Source organism: Geotrypetes seraphini, chromosome 2 (genome assembly GCF_902459505.1).
Source record: "Geotrypetes seraphini chromosome 2, aGeoSer1.1, whole genome shotgun sequence".
Taxonomy (NCBI): domain Eukaryota; kingdom Metazoa; phylum Chordata; class Amphibia; order Gymnophiona; family Dermophiidae; genus Geotrypetes; species Geotrypetes seraphini.
The window spans coordinates 529,482,042-529,496,090 of record NC_047085.1 but is presented as its reverse complement, the minus strand read 5'-3'; the positions used below and the strand labels follow the sequence as shown (position 1 = coordinate 529,496,090).

At 38.4% G+C, this 14,049-nt stretch overlaps 1 protein-coding gene across 1 annotated transcript in view; it reads left to right on the top strand.

The window, feature by feature from the left end:
- Nucleotides 1-492: 492 nt before the first annotated feature.
- The window catches only part of LOC117354789 (ornithine aminotransferase, mitochondrial-like), a 73,639-nt gene continuing 60,082 nt past the window's right edge, over nucleotides 493-14,049 (top strand). The window contains exons 1-3 of the mRNA XM_033932763.1: nucleotides 493-712; nucleotides 1,967-2,191; nucleotides 4,508-4,603. Coding sequence (XP_033788654.1) covers nucleotides 514-712; nucleotides 1,967-2,191; nucleotides 4,508-4,603 — 520 coding nt within the window. The 5' untranslated portion in view covers nucleotides 493-513. The remainder of the gene's footprint in view (nucleotides 713-1,966; nucleotides 2,192-4,507; nucleotides 4,604-14,049) is intronic.

Here is a 14,049-nt window from a genome sequence, read left to right as displayed (position 1 = left end):
GTAAATTTACAATCTCTCCAACACTGCTGCAAAAATATGAGAAAATCATGCCACTCTACTGGCTTCCAATATACTCCTGGATTCAATTCAAACTACTTTGTTCGGTATTCCAGATTCTCTCCTTCTTTAAATGATAACCATCTGGTTCTTCTAAATCCCTCTCAAGAAAAATGGGAATCTCCCAGGAACAGTGTTCTGCTTTTTAGCTCCTGGACTCTGGAATGACTTACCCCTACCTAGGATTTTAAGATTCATTGGGAAACTCCTGACTTTACCATATTTTACCTTTGATAAATGGGGAATTCTGAAAGCTATCCCAGCTGTGTCACGTAGAATAAATGTTTAGTTATTACTCTGTTCTAATTTCAGTCCTTTTAATGGCGGTGTGTTTAATCCCCTTTCTTTCAATTTCCATAATAGCTGTATACAAAGGCAGCCTTAGCTGTAAAATAAATGTTATTGTTAAAACAACCTTTTTCCTTCCCTCCCCAGGAAATTGTTCTGAAGTTGAAGATGTTTTCCAAGCTTACTCAGAGACCGATATTCACCATCCTATGTCGCCGTGTTCACGCTTCAATACATTCTGCCCCTACAACGCTGACCCAGAAAACACAGGAAGAGCCGCTTACATCTAACTATGTGTTTGAACGGGAGGAAAGATACGGAGCACACAACTATCATCCACTACCTGTAGCACTTGAAAGAGGAAAAGGTACTCAGCTCGGTTAGAAACATAGAAGCATGATGGTAGATAAAGGCCAAATGGCCCATCCAGGCTGCCCATCCGCAGTAACATCTCTTCCTCTCTGAGATCCCATGTGCCTATCCCAGGCTTTCTTGAATTCAGGCATTGTCTGACTCCACAATCTCTTCCTGGAGACTGTTCTATGCATGTACCACCCTTTCTGTAAAAAAGAATTTCCTTAGATTACTCCTGAGCCTATCACCTCTTAACTTCATCTTATGCCCTCTCATTGCAGAGTTTCCTTTCAAGTGAAAGAGACTCGGCTCTGTTAGAAACATAGAAGCATGATGGTAGATAAAGGCCAAATGGCCTATCCAGGCTGCCCATCCACAATAACATTATCTCTTCCTTGCTGAGATCCCACGTGCCTATCCCGGGCTTTCTTGCTGGGCTGGGAGGGTGTAGATGGGCTGGAGTAGGTTTTAACGGAGATTTCGGCAGTTGGAACCCAAGCACAGTACCGGGTAAAGCTTTGGATTCTTGTCCAGAAATAGCTAAGAAGAAAAAATTTAAATTGAATCAGGTTGGGCAGACTGGATGGACCATTCGGGTCTTTATCTGCCGTCATCTACTATGTTACTATGAATTCAGGCATTATCTGACTCCACAATCTATTCCTGAGGACTGTTCTATGCATCTACCACCCTTTCTGTAAAAAAGGATTTCCTTAGATTACTCCTGAGCCTATCACCTCTTAACTTCATCCTATGCCCTCTCATTGCAGAGTTTCCTTTCAAGTGAAAGAGACTCAACTTATGCGCATTTACATTACGTAGGTATTTAAAAGTCTCTATCATATCTCCCCTCTCCCGCCTTTCCTCCAAAGTATACAGATTGAGATCTTTAAGTCTGTCCCCATACACCTTATGACAAAGACCACACACCATTTTAATAGCCTTCCTCTGGACCGACGCCATCCTTTTTATATCTTTTTGAAGGTGCGGCCTCCAGAATTGTAAATTCTAAATGAGGTCTCACCAGAATCTTATACAGGGGCATCAATAGCTCTTGGGCTCAGGAACACCATAGCTTGGGCACAAACAACAGATTTTTCTATGCATGCAAAACCTCACGTGTGGCTTTTAACGGATGGAAGTGTGCTGTTCATTTCACATTCACTTAGAATTGTTATTTACGCAGGAGCTCCCACAGTCAAATGAAGAAATTCTGGAGTCCAAACAGTATGTATGCTGCTAAAGACGTTTTCTTGTCTTTCTCTAGGTGTTTATGTGTGGGATGTTGAAGGTAGGAAGTATTTTGACTTCTTGAGTGCTTACAGTGCAGTAAACCAAGGTCACTGTCACCCAAAGATTGTCAGCGCTCTCAGGTCTCAAGCCGAGAAACTTACACTTACGTCTAGAGCTTTCTACAATGTTGAACTTGGGGAATATGAAGAATACATGTCAAAACTCTTCAACTATCACAAAGTTTTGCCAATGAACACAGGTAAAAACTTGAGCTGGTCTTGTGCTGCTCTTTTGAATATTTATCTTGATTCATAAACTGTTCATATGATTTTGGGGATGTTAACTTTGGCTGTGCCACAACTCGTAGCTTTCTAAAGCCTGGGGTTGGTTTGGATTGCCATGTTGTGGTATTCTTGGACTAACTGTTTAAATGAATTTGAAATTGCTAGCTGGAAAAACATTTACAACTTTAATAAGGCCCCTGGTTGGTTGTTTAAAGTAGGCAGAGCCATCTTTACTTGGCAAAGTTTAGAAAGGCCTGGAATATTCAACTAGGCTTTCCGTTTGATAACAGGGGACCTCCATAGAAGTAGCTTAAGGCCACATGGGAGGGGTCTAGCTTCCATTACAGAATACCAGGGTATCTCAGTCTTGGCACCTGCCGTTACACTTCCTTGCGTTGGAGTCTAAATATGGCAGAGACGTGTAATAGAAACCCTACTTAAGTTCCACTCATGTTCCTAATGTTTGTTACAAATCAGCAACTAGGAATTAAAATCTGCAGAAAATACAGAGTTAAACATGACATTCTGCACTGACGTCAAGTTCCTGCTTCTGGGTTCACCTTACATAGTGCCTGTTTGTAAGGGGGAGGGCATATACATAAGGAGTGCTTTATGCTAGGCTAATCAGAGTTTCTATTCCGCCTTTATCTAGTCAGTTCAAGGTTGGATTATGTTAGAAGAGGTTGAAGTTTACAATGGACAGTTAGTTTGACACTAAGGGCTCCTTTTATCAAGCTGCGGTAGGCGGTTAACGCACGGAATATCGCGCGTTCAATCACCTGGCGCGCTAGTCGCTAACGCCTCCATTGACGAGGTGCTAGTTTTTTGGGTGTGCCGCGGGGGTTAGCGCGTGATGAAATGTCCGACGCGCTAACCCCGTAGCACACCTTGATAAAAGGAGCCCTAACATTCAATAAAGTTGCTCTTACAGGTAGAGATCAGTATCGTATAACTATTAATAGGGTTAGTCATAGTTACAAGGAGTGGTTAGAGCTGCTGCTTCCGTGCCTGAGGTTGTGGGTTTAAAACCAGCATCACTCCTTGTGACCCTCCATTGGCCCAGGTACCCTAGTTAAATTATGAGCCCACCAGAAGAGAGAAGGCAAATGCTTAGAGTATCTAAATCCCAATAAATAAAATGTGAAACTTAACAGTATTCTGAAAGATTCCTATGTATGTAACTTAGACGTAAGCATTTCCACCAGTTCTATTGGTGGCAGAAGAACTCGCCCTCCACTTCAAAGCTAGAGGTAGAGCTGCTGCCTCTGCACTCTGAGGTTATGTGACTGAATCCCAGGGCTGCTCCTTGTGACTTAATCCTCCATTGCCCCAGGCACAGAGTCACAAAGAAGAAGACAGTCCCTGCTCCAAAGAGCTTACAATCTAAACAGACAAACAGGATGTCATGGATCCAGTTAAGGGGAATGGTTAATCTGCTGGCTGGGTTGGAGGGTTATGGATCGAAGGTTATATCAAATAGGTGTGTACTGTACATGTATTCTGCTAATCTTTCTAATGTGTATACTTCCCCTTCAAAGAATAAACACAAAGGAGATTAGAGACTTTAAAATGAAGAGTCATCTGAGTTCCCTACAACTAAAGGCTTGTCTGCCCATATTTGAAAGTTTACCCAAGACAAGACTAGTGGCTCATGTGACCTATTGTGCATTGTACAGTTTGGGCGAAATGCCATGCCAGCTTCCAGTTAGTTTGTGCCCCTGGATAAGAATATAGCACCAAGTATCTGAGCTCATATTCTAGGAGGCTGATTTATTTTATTTATTTAAGTATTTATAGACCACTTCTAGCCTAAGTGGTTTACATTCAAGTACTCAAGTATTTCTCCCCTATCTGACTAATGTACCTGGGGCAATGGAGTGTTAGTGACTTGCCCAGGGTCACAAGGAGCAGGCAGGACTTGAACCTGCAGCCCTAACCACTAGGCCACTCCTCCACTCTCCACGTTGCATAGTCTGGTCTGCTAAGGTGGTTGTACTTGTGCTTAGAAATCCAGAGGTAACTCTCAGTTGAAGCTGGTGTGAGGTCAGAGCACCAGGAAAGCCCAGTTCACATCCTCCTGATGCTGCTCCTATGATCTCGGGTACAAAATTAGATCACTGGGGATAGGGAAACAGCATGGAAGAACTGCTGAAAAGGGGTGAGCTAAGTGCAAAATGCAATGTACAAGGAGCTAAAAATACCTGCTTTCTGATGAGACTGAGAAATGGCGACATATGTACCTTTAGGGACCAAAAGAAAATATTTGCTATTAATACTGTTATCCTTTCCAGGTGTGGAAGCTGGTGAGAGCGCCTGCAAGCTGGCTCGCAAGTGGGCTTACACTGTGAAAGGAGTGCCAAAATACAAAGCAAAAATCATTTTTGCAGGTAGAGTATGGCAGCTACACGTAGAATGTAGGACTAAATGGGAAAAGTAGCTGACACTTCTGCTGAATGAAGGAGAATTTTAACTAAATTAAACTAAAACTTAGCTTTATATACCAGGTCTTCAGCCAGACAGGAGCTCAACTTGGTTAACAATAGCTAAAAAATACTTAAAGTAACAATCAGAAAACATTAATAGGACTAGTTTCCAAAGTGTTTGGGAAATAAAATAGTTTTTAAAGATTTACGAAAAAGTTGAAAAGGACCCCTTAAAATAAGAGGAAGTTCGTTCCATAGTTGAGAAAATTTGAAATTCTTGACTCCTTTGATTCCTTTCACTGAAGGAAGGGAGACATTGAATTGTTGGCTGCCTCTTGCATAGAAGAATCTATAAGAGATGAAGATACCATATAAAATTTGAAAAGGAATACATGCACATTTAAAGTGAATCCTGAGATAGACTGGAAGCCAATGAAGGTTTAAAAGCAAAGGAGACACATGGTCAAATTTACTTTGGAAAAGCAAGAGGTGAATTCAGATTAAAGCATATCAAAGTACACATTATAAGCAGTGTATATCCAAAGGCTAGACAGTCCTTTAATCTAACACAGCATACAAGACTAGAGCTTAATTGTCCTACTGGTTCAGACCGAAGGTCCAAGAACAATCTGGTTTTCTAGATCGAGAACTCTGTACGTTTCATGCTGCTTACCCCCAAGGATAAGTAAGAACATAAAAGCCTTACTGAGTTGGACCAATGGTCCATCAGGAACTTGTCAAAACAGTTTTTTAAACCCAGAGACAAACAGGGGACATGCATGCATGCTTGCTGGTGAAGTCCTCTGAATGAGTCTGCATGTCAGTGCTCTCCCCTAGATTCAAGTTGTTGGGGTTTTGTTTTGTGTTTTTTTCTGGGGGGAGGGGTTAATTACTGAGCATGTGTGGACACCTTGCCTCCAGAGTTCCACCCCCTGGAATTCAGTTTTTTCTTTGACTGGTGCCAATAGATCGCAGCTCTCCTCTTTTCTTTGCCTCTTTAGTCAAAAAAAAAAAAGCAGGATTTCTAAACTCAGATAATTCTTCCTACTATTCTCTAAACAATTTAGATTGGGGGCGTGGCTTGGAGCGCGCACGATATGGCAGCTTAACCGCGGTGCTCCTAGGTTCCAGGCAACAAACTGATAAAAATAAACTGTTTACTTTGCTCGCCCGATTTAAAAATAATAAAAATCAACGTCGGAGATGGCTGCGATGAGGCAAGGGAAGAATGAAAAGCCATGTACATCGGGAGTTTCGGCGAAAAGGTCAAAGGTAACTCCCGTGTCGCCGTCGAGTGTACCAATCCCGCTGGAAGTTGAGGAACTTAATGAAAAATCGGACATCATGGCGGAATTATTTAAAATCAAATTAATGTTGACTGATAATGCCAACAAAATATCAGAAGTTAAGGAGGAGCTGCTCAATCTGAAACAGGAGATCCAAACTGACAGGCAGAGAATGTCTGTGATAGAGGAAAGAATCGGGCAGTTGGAAACTTTTACACAAAAGTGTGAAGAGGAAAAGAAAGATGTTACAGCCTTAAAAAATCAACTGGTCGATATGGAGAATCGAGGAAAAAGAAAGAATATTAGAATTCTTGGTTTAGCTGAAAATCTTGAAGGAGGGGACCCTATACAGTTTTTGGAAAATCTTTTGCCTAAACTGCTGCAGCTAAATTCTAAATGGCCGTTGGAGATAGAACGTGCCCACAGAATCCCCACAAGAAAACCAACAAACCAGGCAGCTCCTAGACCCTTGATCTTCAACGTATTAAGATACCAACAAGCATTAGAGATCTTAAAAGTGGCAAAAGCAAATAAAAACCTAAACTATAAAGGATCTAAATTGATCTTGGTTCCTGATTTTGCTAAATATACTGCAAATATAAGGAAACAATTCCTCACATTCAGACAGCAATTAAAAGAAAAGGGCTACATGTATGGTCTATACTATCCGTCTACAATGAGAGTATCCACTGGGAATAAATCTATGTATTTTCAAGATCCTGCAAAACTGAAAGAATTTTTGACACAAGAAGAACCAATGTCTACATGATAAAACAGAATAAAGGAAATTTTCATCTAACGAAAGTAGTTGGAAGCAAAAAGGGAAAAAAGAAGATGATTAAAAAGGAAGAAGAAGATAATACTTACTGAATGAATAGAACATTTTTGAAACATTTGATAGGATTTGACTCAATTATTATAATATATTGGAGAGTATGACATAAAAATAATTATATATAGAATTATTCCATTCATATTTATAAATACTAATATTAACAAAGATTAATAATTGAATGGCGTATTTTTAACAGTTTAATAATTTTTGTTTCAAATATTATTAATATATTCGATGCTATGATATAATTATATTTTAATAGAAATCAAATTATTTATAGATTTATTGCATCTATATTTATTAATGCTAAAGCTAATATCAACTGAAAGAAATAAAAGGGAAAAAAAAAATTGATATAAAGATAAGGATTTGATTACTTGAATGGGAGATAATTTATAAAATAGGAGTTAATTATAAAATTTATTTATTGATATATGTTTATTTTATTCAATTATTTATTCATATTAACTTAATATGAAGATGATGTATGAAAATGTATCTAATATAATAAAATGCTAGGCCGCGCATGCGCACTAAAAAAAACGTGTTCCCTGATCCGTCCCGAAAACACGAGTGCGCATGCGCGCGTTTTACGTCATCACCTACTCTCCACCTTGCGCCACCAATCACTGTCATCACCTGCTCTCTACCTCGCGCCACCGATCACTCCTCCTGCACCATGCCACGCCAGGCATGTCCGCAACCGGCCTCGAGCTCCTGGGGGCCGGCGGCGCGAGCCGCCTGGCGGTGCAGTGCTGAGGTCCCGCCTTCGCCCTACACGGCGCCGCCAGACCCGGCCCTACACTGAGATCCGCGATCGGGTTGCCATGGAAACCCCGCCGCAGCCTCGCGGCTAGGTAGGGGGACAACAATCGCGCTTATGTTCAAGCCGCCGCCATGACTCCTCTCTCGAACCGCACCAGGATCGAGAGAGGAGCTGCGGCGGGGGCTTGAGCATAAGCGCCATTGTTGTCCCCCTACCTAGCAGGCGGCCTTACTCACCCGGCCCCACCGTTCCTTCCCTTCAGTTCAGCTCCGCCTATGTTAAAAGGAGCTGCTTTGAAATTGGAGCCCTGCCTCCACCGTAACACATTCCTTCTGCCGCGGTCCCATAGGTCAGAGAAGGGGCGGGACCAAGGCAGAAGGGAACGTGCTACGGCAGTGGCAGGCCTCCGATTTCGACGCGGCTCCTTTTAACATTGGTGGATTCACTGCACTTGATGGAGGGAGGGAAGGAAAGGTGGTTGGACGCTATTGAGCCCCTCTTTGCCCTTAGAGCCTCTCCTAACTGCTCCCTCCTGTCTCAGACCACTGGGGAGAGGTGCCTGTCTTCAGCTGCCGGGATGGAGGGAGGGAAGAAGAAAGAAGGGGCCCTGGCAAGCGAGTTATCAAAAGCCAACCATAGCCTGGGACCCCTACATAATATGAATAATGACCAGACAACAAAAGGTAAGAAAAATAATTTTATTTTCTGTTTTGTGATTACAATATGTCAGATTTGAAATGTGTCTTGAGGGAGGCTGCTGCGGCGGCTTTGGACAGAGGGGTACCATTTTCGTGGGAGCCGGCCTTCGGAGAGGCTTGGAACGCGGGGACGGATGCGGGAGGGGCTGGCACTGCGAAGGGCTTTGGTGGGGGAGCCAGCCAGACCGCGAGTGTGGGGACGTTGTAAGCGCGGATTGGTCAAGGAGCCGCCACTGCTGAGGCTTTGAAATTGCTCTCCCACCGTCACTCCCTCCCGCCCCGGCTCTGCCTCTGCCCCTGCCCAAGTTCAAAAGCAGGAGACATCTAGCACCCGTTAATCTAACGGGCTTAAACACTAGTTTATTAATATTATTATTAATACTTTTATAGAAATGGGTATATCTAATTTACATGATGAGTAATTAATATATAGGGAATGAGAGCTAAATTTGAAATATGTTAATTTATTAAAAGAATATTATTTTAGTTATATGCAAGATATGAATATAATTTTATGAATCAATTACATATAATTCTTACTATATTCATAAAATTATACAGATAAAATTGATACAAATTATAAATATATAATGGGTTTTTTAATGAAAGGATAAATAAATATAGGGTAGGTAAAGATATATGGAATGTATTGAATTTAGAGATATGTTTAAAATAATATAGTGACAATATTAGTTGCCTGGGGGAGGGGTTTTAGGTTTTGCATGACCAATGTGTGTTCCAGGTCAGACAATGATAATGGGTGGGTGGGGAGGGAAAGTAGAGGGAGGGAAAGGGTATCAATATATATTGAATGTGCTAAGATCTAATCATGTAAAATATCATAGAATATTGGTTAAAATTTGATTATGAAATAGATGGATATAAAACTTTATTCTATGAATGTCAATGGTTTAAATAATCCTATTAAGAAGAAGAAATTATTATCGTTCCTTAAAAATCAAAATGCGGACATTTACTTCATTCAAGAGACGCATCTTTCTGAAATTGAATCTAAAAAATTATCTGGGGGTTGGATTTCTAAATGTTTATTTGCACCGGCTTTAAAGAAAAAAGCTGGAGTGGCTGTTCTGATAAACAAAAAATGTAATGCAGATTTCAAATTAATAAACTATGATCCCTTAGGTAGATGGGTGCATATCGAAATGGTTCTGGGAAATACAACCCTGAATTTATTTAATTTATATGCTCCTAATACAAATCAAACGGAGTTTTTCAAAAAAATTCAGCAACTACTTTTACCATTGGCTACATCTAATTTAATAGTAGCAGGGGATTTCAATGCTGTAATGGATCCGATTTTGGATAAAAGACCAAGTAGAATTATGAAATCATTAGGCTTAGATAATTTGATTCAATCCTGTGATTTAGTAGATATATGGCGTATTCTTCATTTTAATGATCAGGAATTTTCTTTTTGTTCTCAGGTCCACAAATCCTTTTCACGAATTGATTATATATTTGTTTCTAATAACATAGCGCAGCGTGTATTAAAAGCAGTAATAGATCCCATTATAATATCAGATCATGCTGGTGTGTGGATTAATCTTCAAAATCTTGATATTGAACACTTCAACTCAATTTGGAGATTTAATAATACTTTACTAGCGGATTCAAATTTTCTGGAAGATTTTAAATTAAAAATGCAAGAATTCTTTCAAATTAATGATTCGGATAATATTAATGCTGAGATCTTATGGGATGCTTTTAAAGCAACAATGAGAGGAAATATTATTTCATATTCAGCATATATTAATAAACAACATAAAATACAATTTCTTGAGATAGAAAAACAAATTAAATTATTAGAAAATAAATTAATTGAGAAATGGGAAAATAATACATTACAAGAATTATTAAAACTAAAAGTTAAATATAATGAGATTTCTTCTCAATTTGTGAGGAAAGATATATTTAATAGACAAGTTCAATTTTACGGAAATTCAAATAAAGCTGGAAGTTTATTAGCAAATTTTCTTAAAGCAAAAAAAAGAAAATCCAAGATTATTGCAATAAAAGATATACAAGGTAATACACACACCAGCAATAAAGACATTTTAACACAGTTTCTTGATTTTTATAAAGATCTATATTCTTCTGAATCTTATGAAAATAAAGAACAAGATGGACTAAATTTTTTAAATTCATTTATTGGACCAAATGTTCCGGATCATATAAAAAGAAGTTTAGAAGAACCTATATCTTTAAAAGAAATAGAATCAGCATTGAAGTCTCTTAGAGTTGGATCCGCTCCGGGTGGTGATGGTTATACTGTTGAATTTTATAAATCATTTCAAAACATTATTTTACCATATTTATTAAATTTATATTAATATCAAATGAATAATGGAAACATATCAGGTACTATGGCTGATTCACTAATTATTGTCTTACCAAAACCAAACAAGAATCCTACTTTGGTTTCAAACTACAGGCCTATTTCCTTATTAAATGTAGATGGTAAATTGATTGCTAAAGTACTAGCAATAAGATTGGCAAAAGCTCTTCCTTTCATTATTGACGTACACCAAACAGGATTTATTGCTAAAAGACATTCATCACATAATACTAGATTAAGCATTTCACTCTTTAAATTTAGCAAAAACTATGAATGATCCAGCTTTTATGGTATCTTTAGATGCAGAAAAAGCATTTGATAGAGTGGAATGGAGTTTTATGTATCAAGCTCTGGAATGGTTTGGAATTGGTTCCGGTTTTATTAAAATGATTCAGACTTTGTATAGCTCTCCTGGTGCAAGATTATTTATAAATAACAATTTATCAGATAGATTTAACTTGCAAAGGGGAGTTAGACAAGGATGTCCTTTGTCTCCCTTACTTTTTGATGTTCTAGAACCCTTATTAATTGCAATTAATCAAACTAAGGAGATAAAGGGAATCCCATTCTCTTACTGGGAATATAAACTTTCTGCATATGCAGATGATATTTTATTATATTTAAGAGAACCGGAGAATACTATTCCAAGTTTACTTAATCTTCTAGAGAAATTTGGAAAATTTTCTGGATATAAAATTAATTGGAGTAAATTGGGAATTCTTCCAATTAATGTTCACTGTACCAAAGGACTATTTGATTCATATTCATTTATTTGGAAAGAGGAAGGATTAAAATATTTAGGAATTATGATCAAAAATACAATTGATGATACAATTAAAGAAAATGAAAAACTTTTATTGAAAAAAAATAACTGAAATGTGTGAACAATGGAATCCTTTACATCTTTCATGGTGGGGAAGAGTTCAAACAATTAAAATGATGATTTTGCCTGTGGTTTGTTATCAAATGAGTATGATACCAATATTTTTTCAGGGGTCCTTTTATAAAAAATTAAATAATATTCTTACAAAATTTGTTTGGTTTGGGAAAAGACCTAGAATTGCTTTAGTATCATTACAAAGACCAATTGTGGAGGGAGGGGTAAATTTTCCAAATTTTTATAGGTACCATCAAGCCTATATTCTAAGACAGGGTATGTATTGGATCCTCCCAGATCTCATGGAGAATGTACCAGATTGGTTATATCTAGAATGGCGGCTCCTGTTCCCATTACATTTAGAACATTTAATTAGTATAACAATGCCTAGAAGATATAAAGATAACAGAATTTTATTAGATACTTGGAAAACATTAAGATATATCAGTAATCTATCACCAGAACCAATGAATAAATCACTAAATCAATCTATTTGGGCAAACTCCAGGATCAAAATTGGCGGATTTAAGATCGTCTGGAAACATTGGATTATTGCAGGAATACGAACTTTGAATGATGTCATTTCTGAAAGTTCTCTGCTTAGTTTTTCACAATTGCAAAATAAATTTGGTTTAAATAAAACACAATGTTTTAAATGGATGCAATTGAAGCAGGCCATTCAGGAAGGGTTCCCTGAATGGAAAAATCTTACTACTCATTATAGTCTGCAGGTTTTATGTTTCCAGACGGATTTTTTGGGTCACCAAGCCGCAAAATGGTATAAATTAATATATGGATTTTTAAATAAAAAAAAGAAAACTGGTCTTAGGGATATTTGGAGTATTGAGATTGGACAGACAATTTCTGCGTCTCAATGGCCACAATTTTGGTCCTGGAGATTTAGATCTACAAAGTCAGCATCTATGAATCAAACATGGATGTTTTTATTACATAGAGTGTTATGGACCCCTACGCGCTTACAAAAAATAGATAGTACTAGATCCAATAGATGCTGGCATTGTAAAATAGAAGTAGGGACGTTAGATCACTTAATTTTTTTCTGTCCCTGTGTAAATGCTTTTTGGAATTTGATTTGGCCCCAAATTAACAAATTATTAGAAAATCATGTAGGACTCTCATATGACACCGTATTATTTGGCACTGCAATGAGAACTCAGTCCGATCTCAACATATAATAACAAGCTACTATTAATATTGACAGGAGTCGCCATACAACAAATCACTCAAAATTGGAAGGATTATACTAAATTGAATTATACGTTCTGGTGGAACTCTGTTTGTCACATCTACAAAATGGAAAAAGTATTAGCGTTACAACAAGGGAATCTTCACAATTTTGAGAAAATTTGGCAACCATTGACTAATTATTCTAATGATTAGACTTCTTGGCACATTGATAGTAATTATATAGGAATGGGGTGGGATATGTATAACTTTTGGAAATATGAATTGGGAGAATGGGGAGGGATTTATAATTTATGATTATATATAATTTATAATATATAATGTTTATAAGTTAGGATGTATTGATGATAGATACAATGATATATAGTATTTAATTATATTAATTGTGATTCAGTTGTTGTAAGAATGGAAAATTAATAAATAAAATTTAAAAAAAAAAAAACAATTTAGATTGGATAAAAAACTACAAACAAAGACTGCCACTTGGCCTTTCTCAAAAAAAAAGTATAACCAACGCAGGAATCAACACCGCCAATATACCTGGTGGTTGCTAAGACTGTGAAGACTTTTTCATTGGAAAGGAACTCCTCTTCAGTGCACTGGTAAATCTCCGATTGCTTCAGTCTTCGCAGTGTGCTCCTCCTCCTCAGGACCCAAGTAAAGTACCGCCGGGGAAAGGAAGCCTTTTACAGCCACTGCCTTCGGAAAATTCCCTTGGCTAAGGACAAGAAAAAGAAAAAACAACCAGCACCTCCCTCACTGGTTTCACTGAAGCTAGTGTGAGGCCTACAGAAACAGCTCGCACCTGCTTCTAACTGAAAGAAAAGACTGTGAGGCCTTGCAGTCCTCTTCTGGACTTACTCCGGATTCTGCAGGTAATTTCTTATTTTCTACTCAACAGATGAAGGGAGCTCAGCGTCCTCATTCTCCAGCCGCCATGTCTGATAGCCCTATTTCTTCAAAACAGATCCCACCCTTTTCCACACAGGATCAAAGTTCCATGAACATGGTGGTTAATTTTTTCATGCTGCCCTTTTACATCAACCTTCTCCCTCTCCAGCCACCTCCTGTAGTTATTCAACAGTGTCCTGAATGTGCGTCCCTCTACAGATCTGTTGGATTCAGAGACTTCCTTAAATCCTACAGATATTGCTTGGTCTTCCCGTACATTGCTCTGCTATTCACCTCGGCAGCATATGTCTCCCAGACATGATTGGTATGATACTCCTGAGTCTGCCCCTGTAAATATAGATCCTCCTTCCCATGGGCAGCCATCACTGCAGCCAGAACAACCAGAGGAATCTTCTTATCCTAAGTTCTGACAGAAAGTGTCTACTCTGGTAAGTCTCAACCTGTCAGTCACGCTGGCAGATAAAAAGGATTATC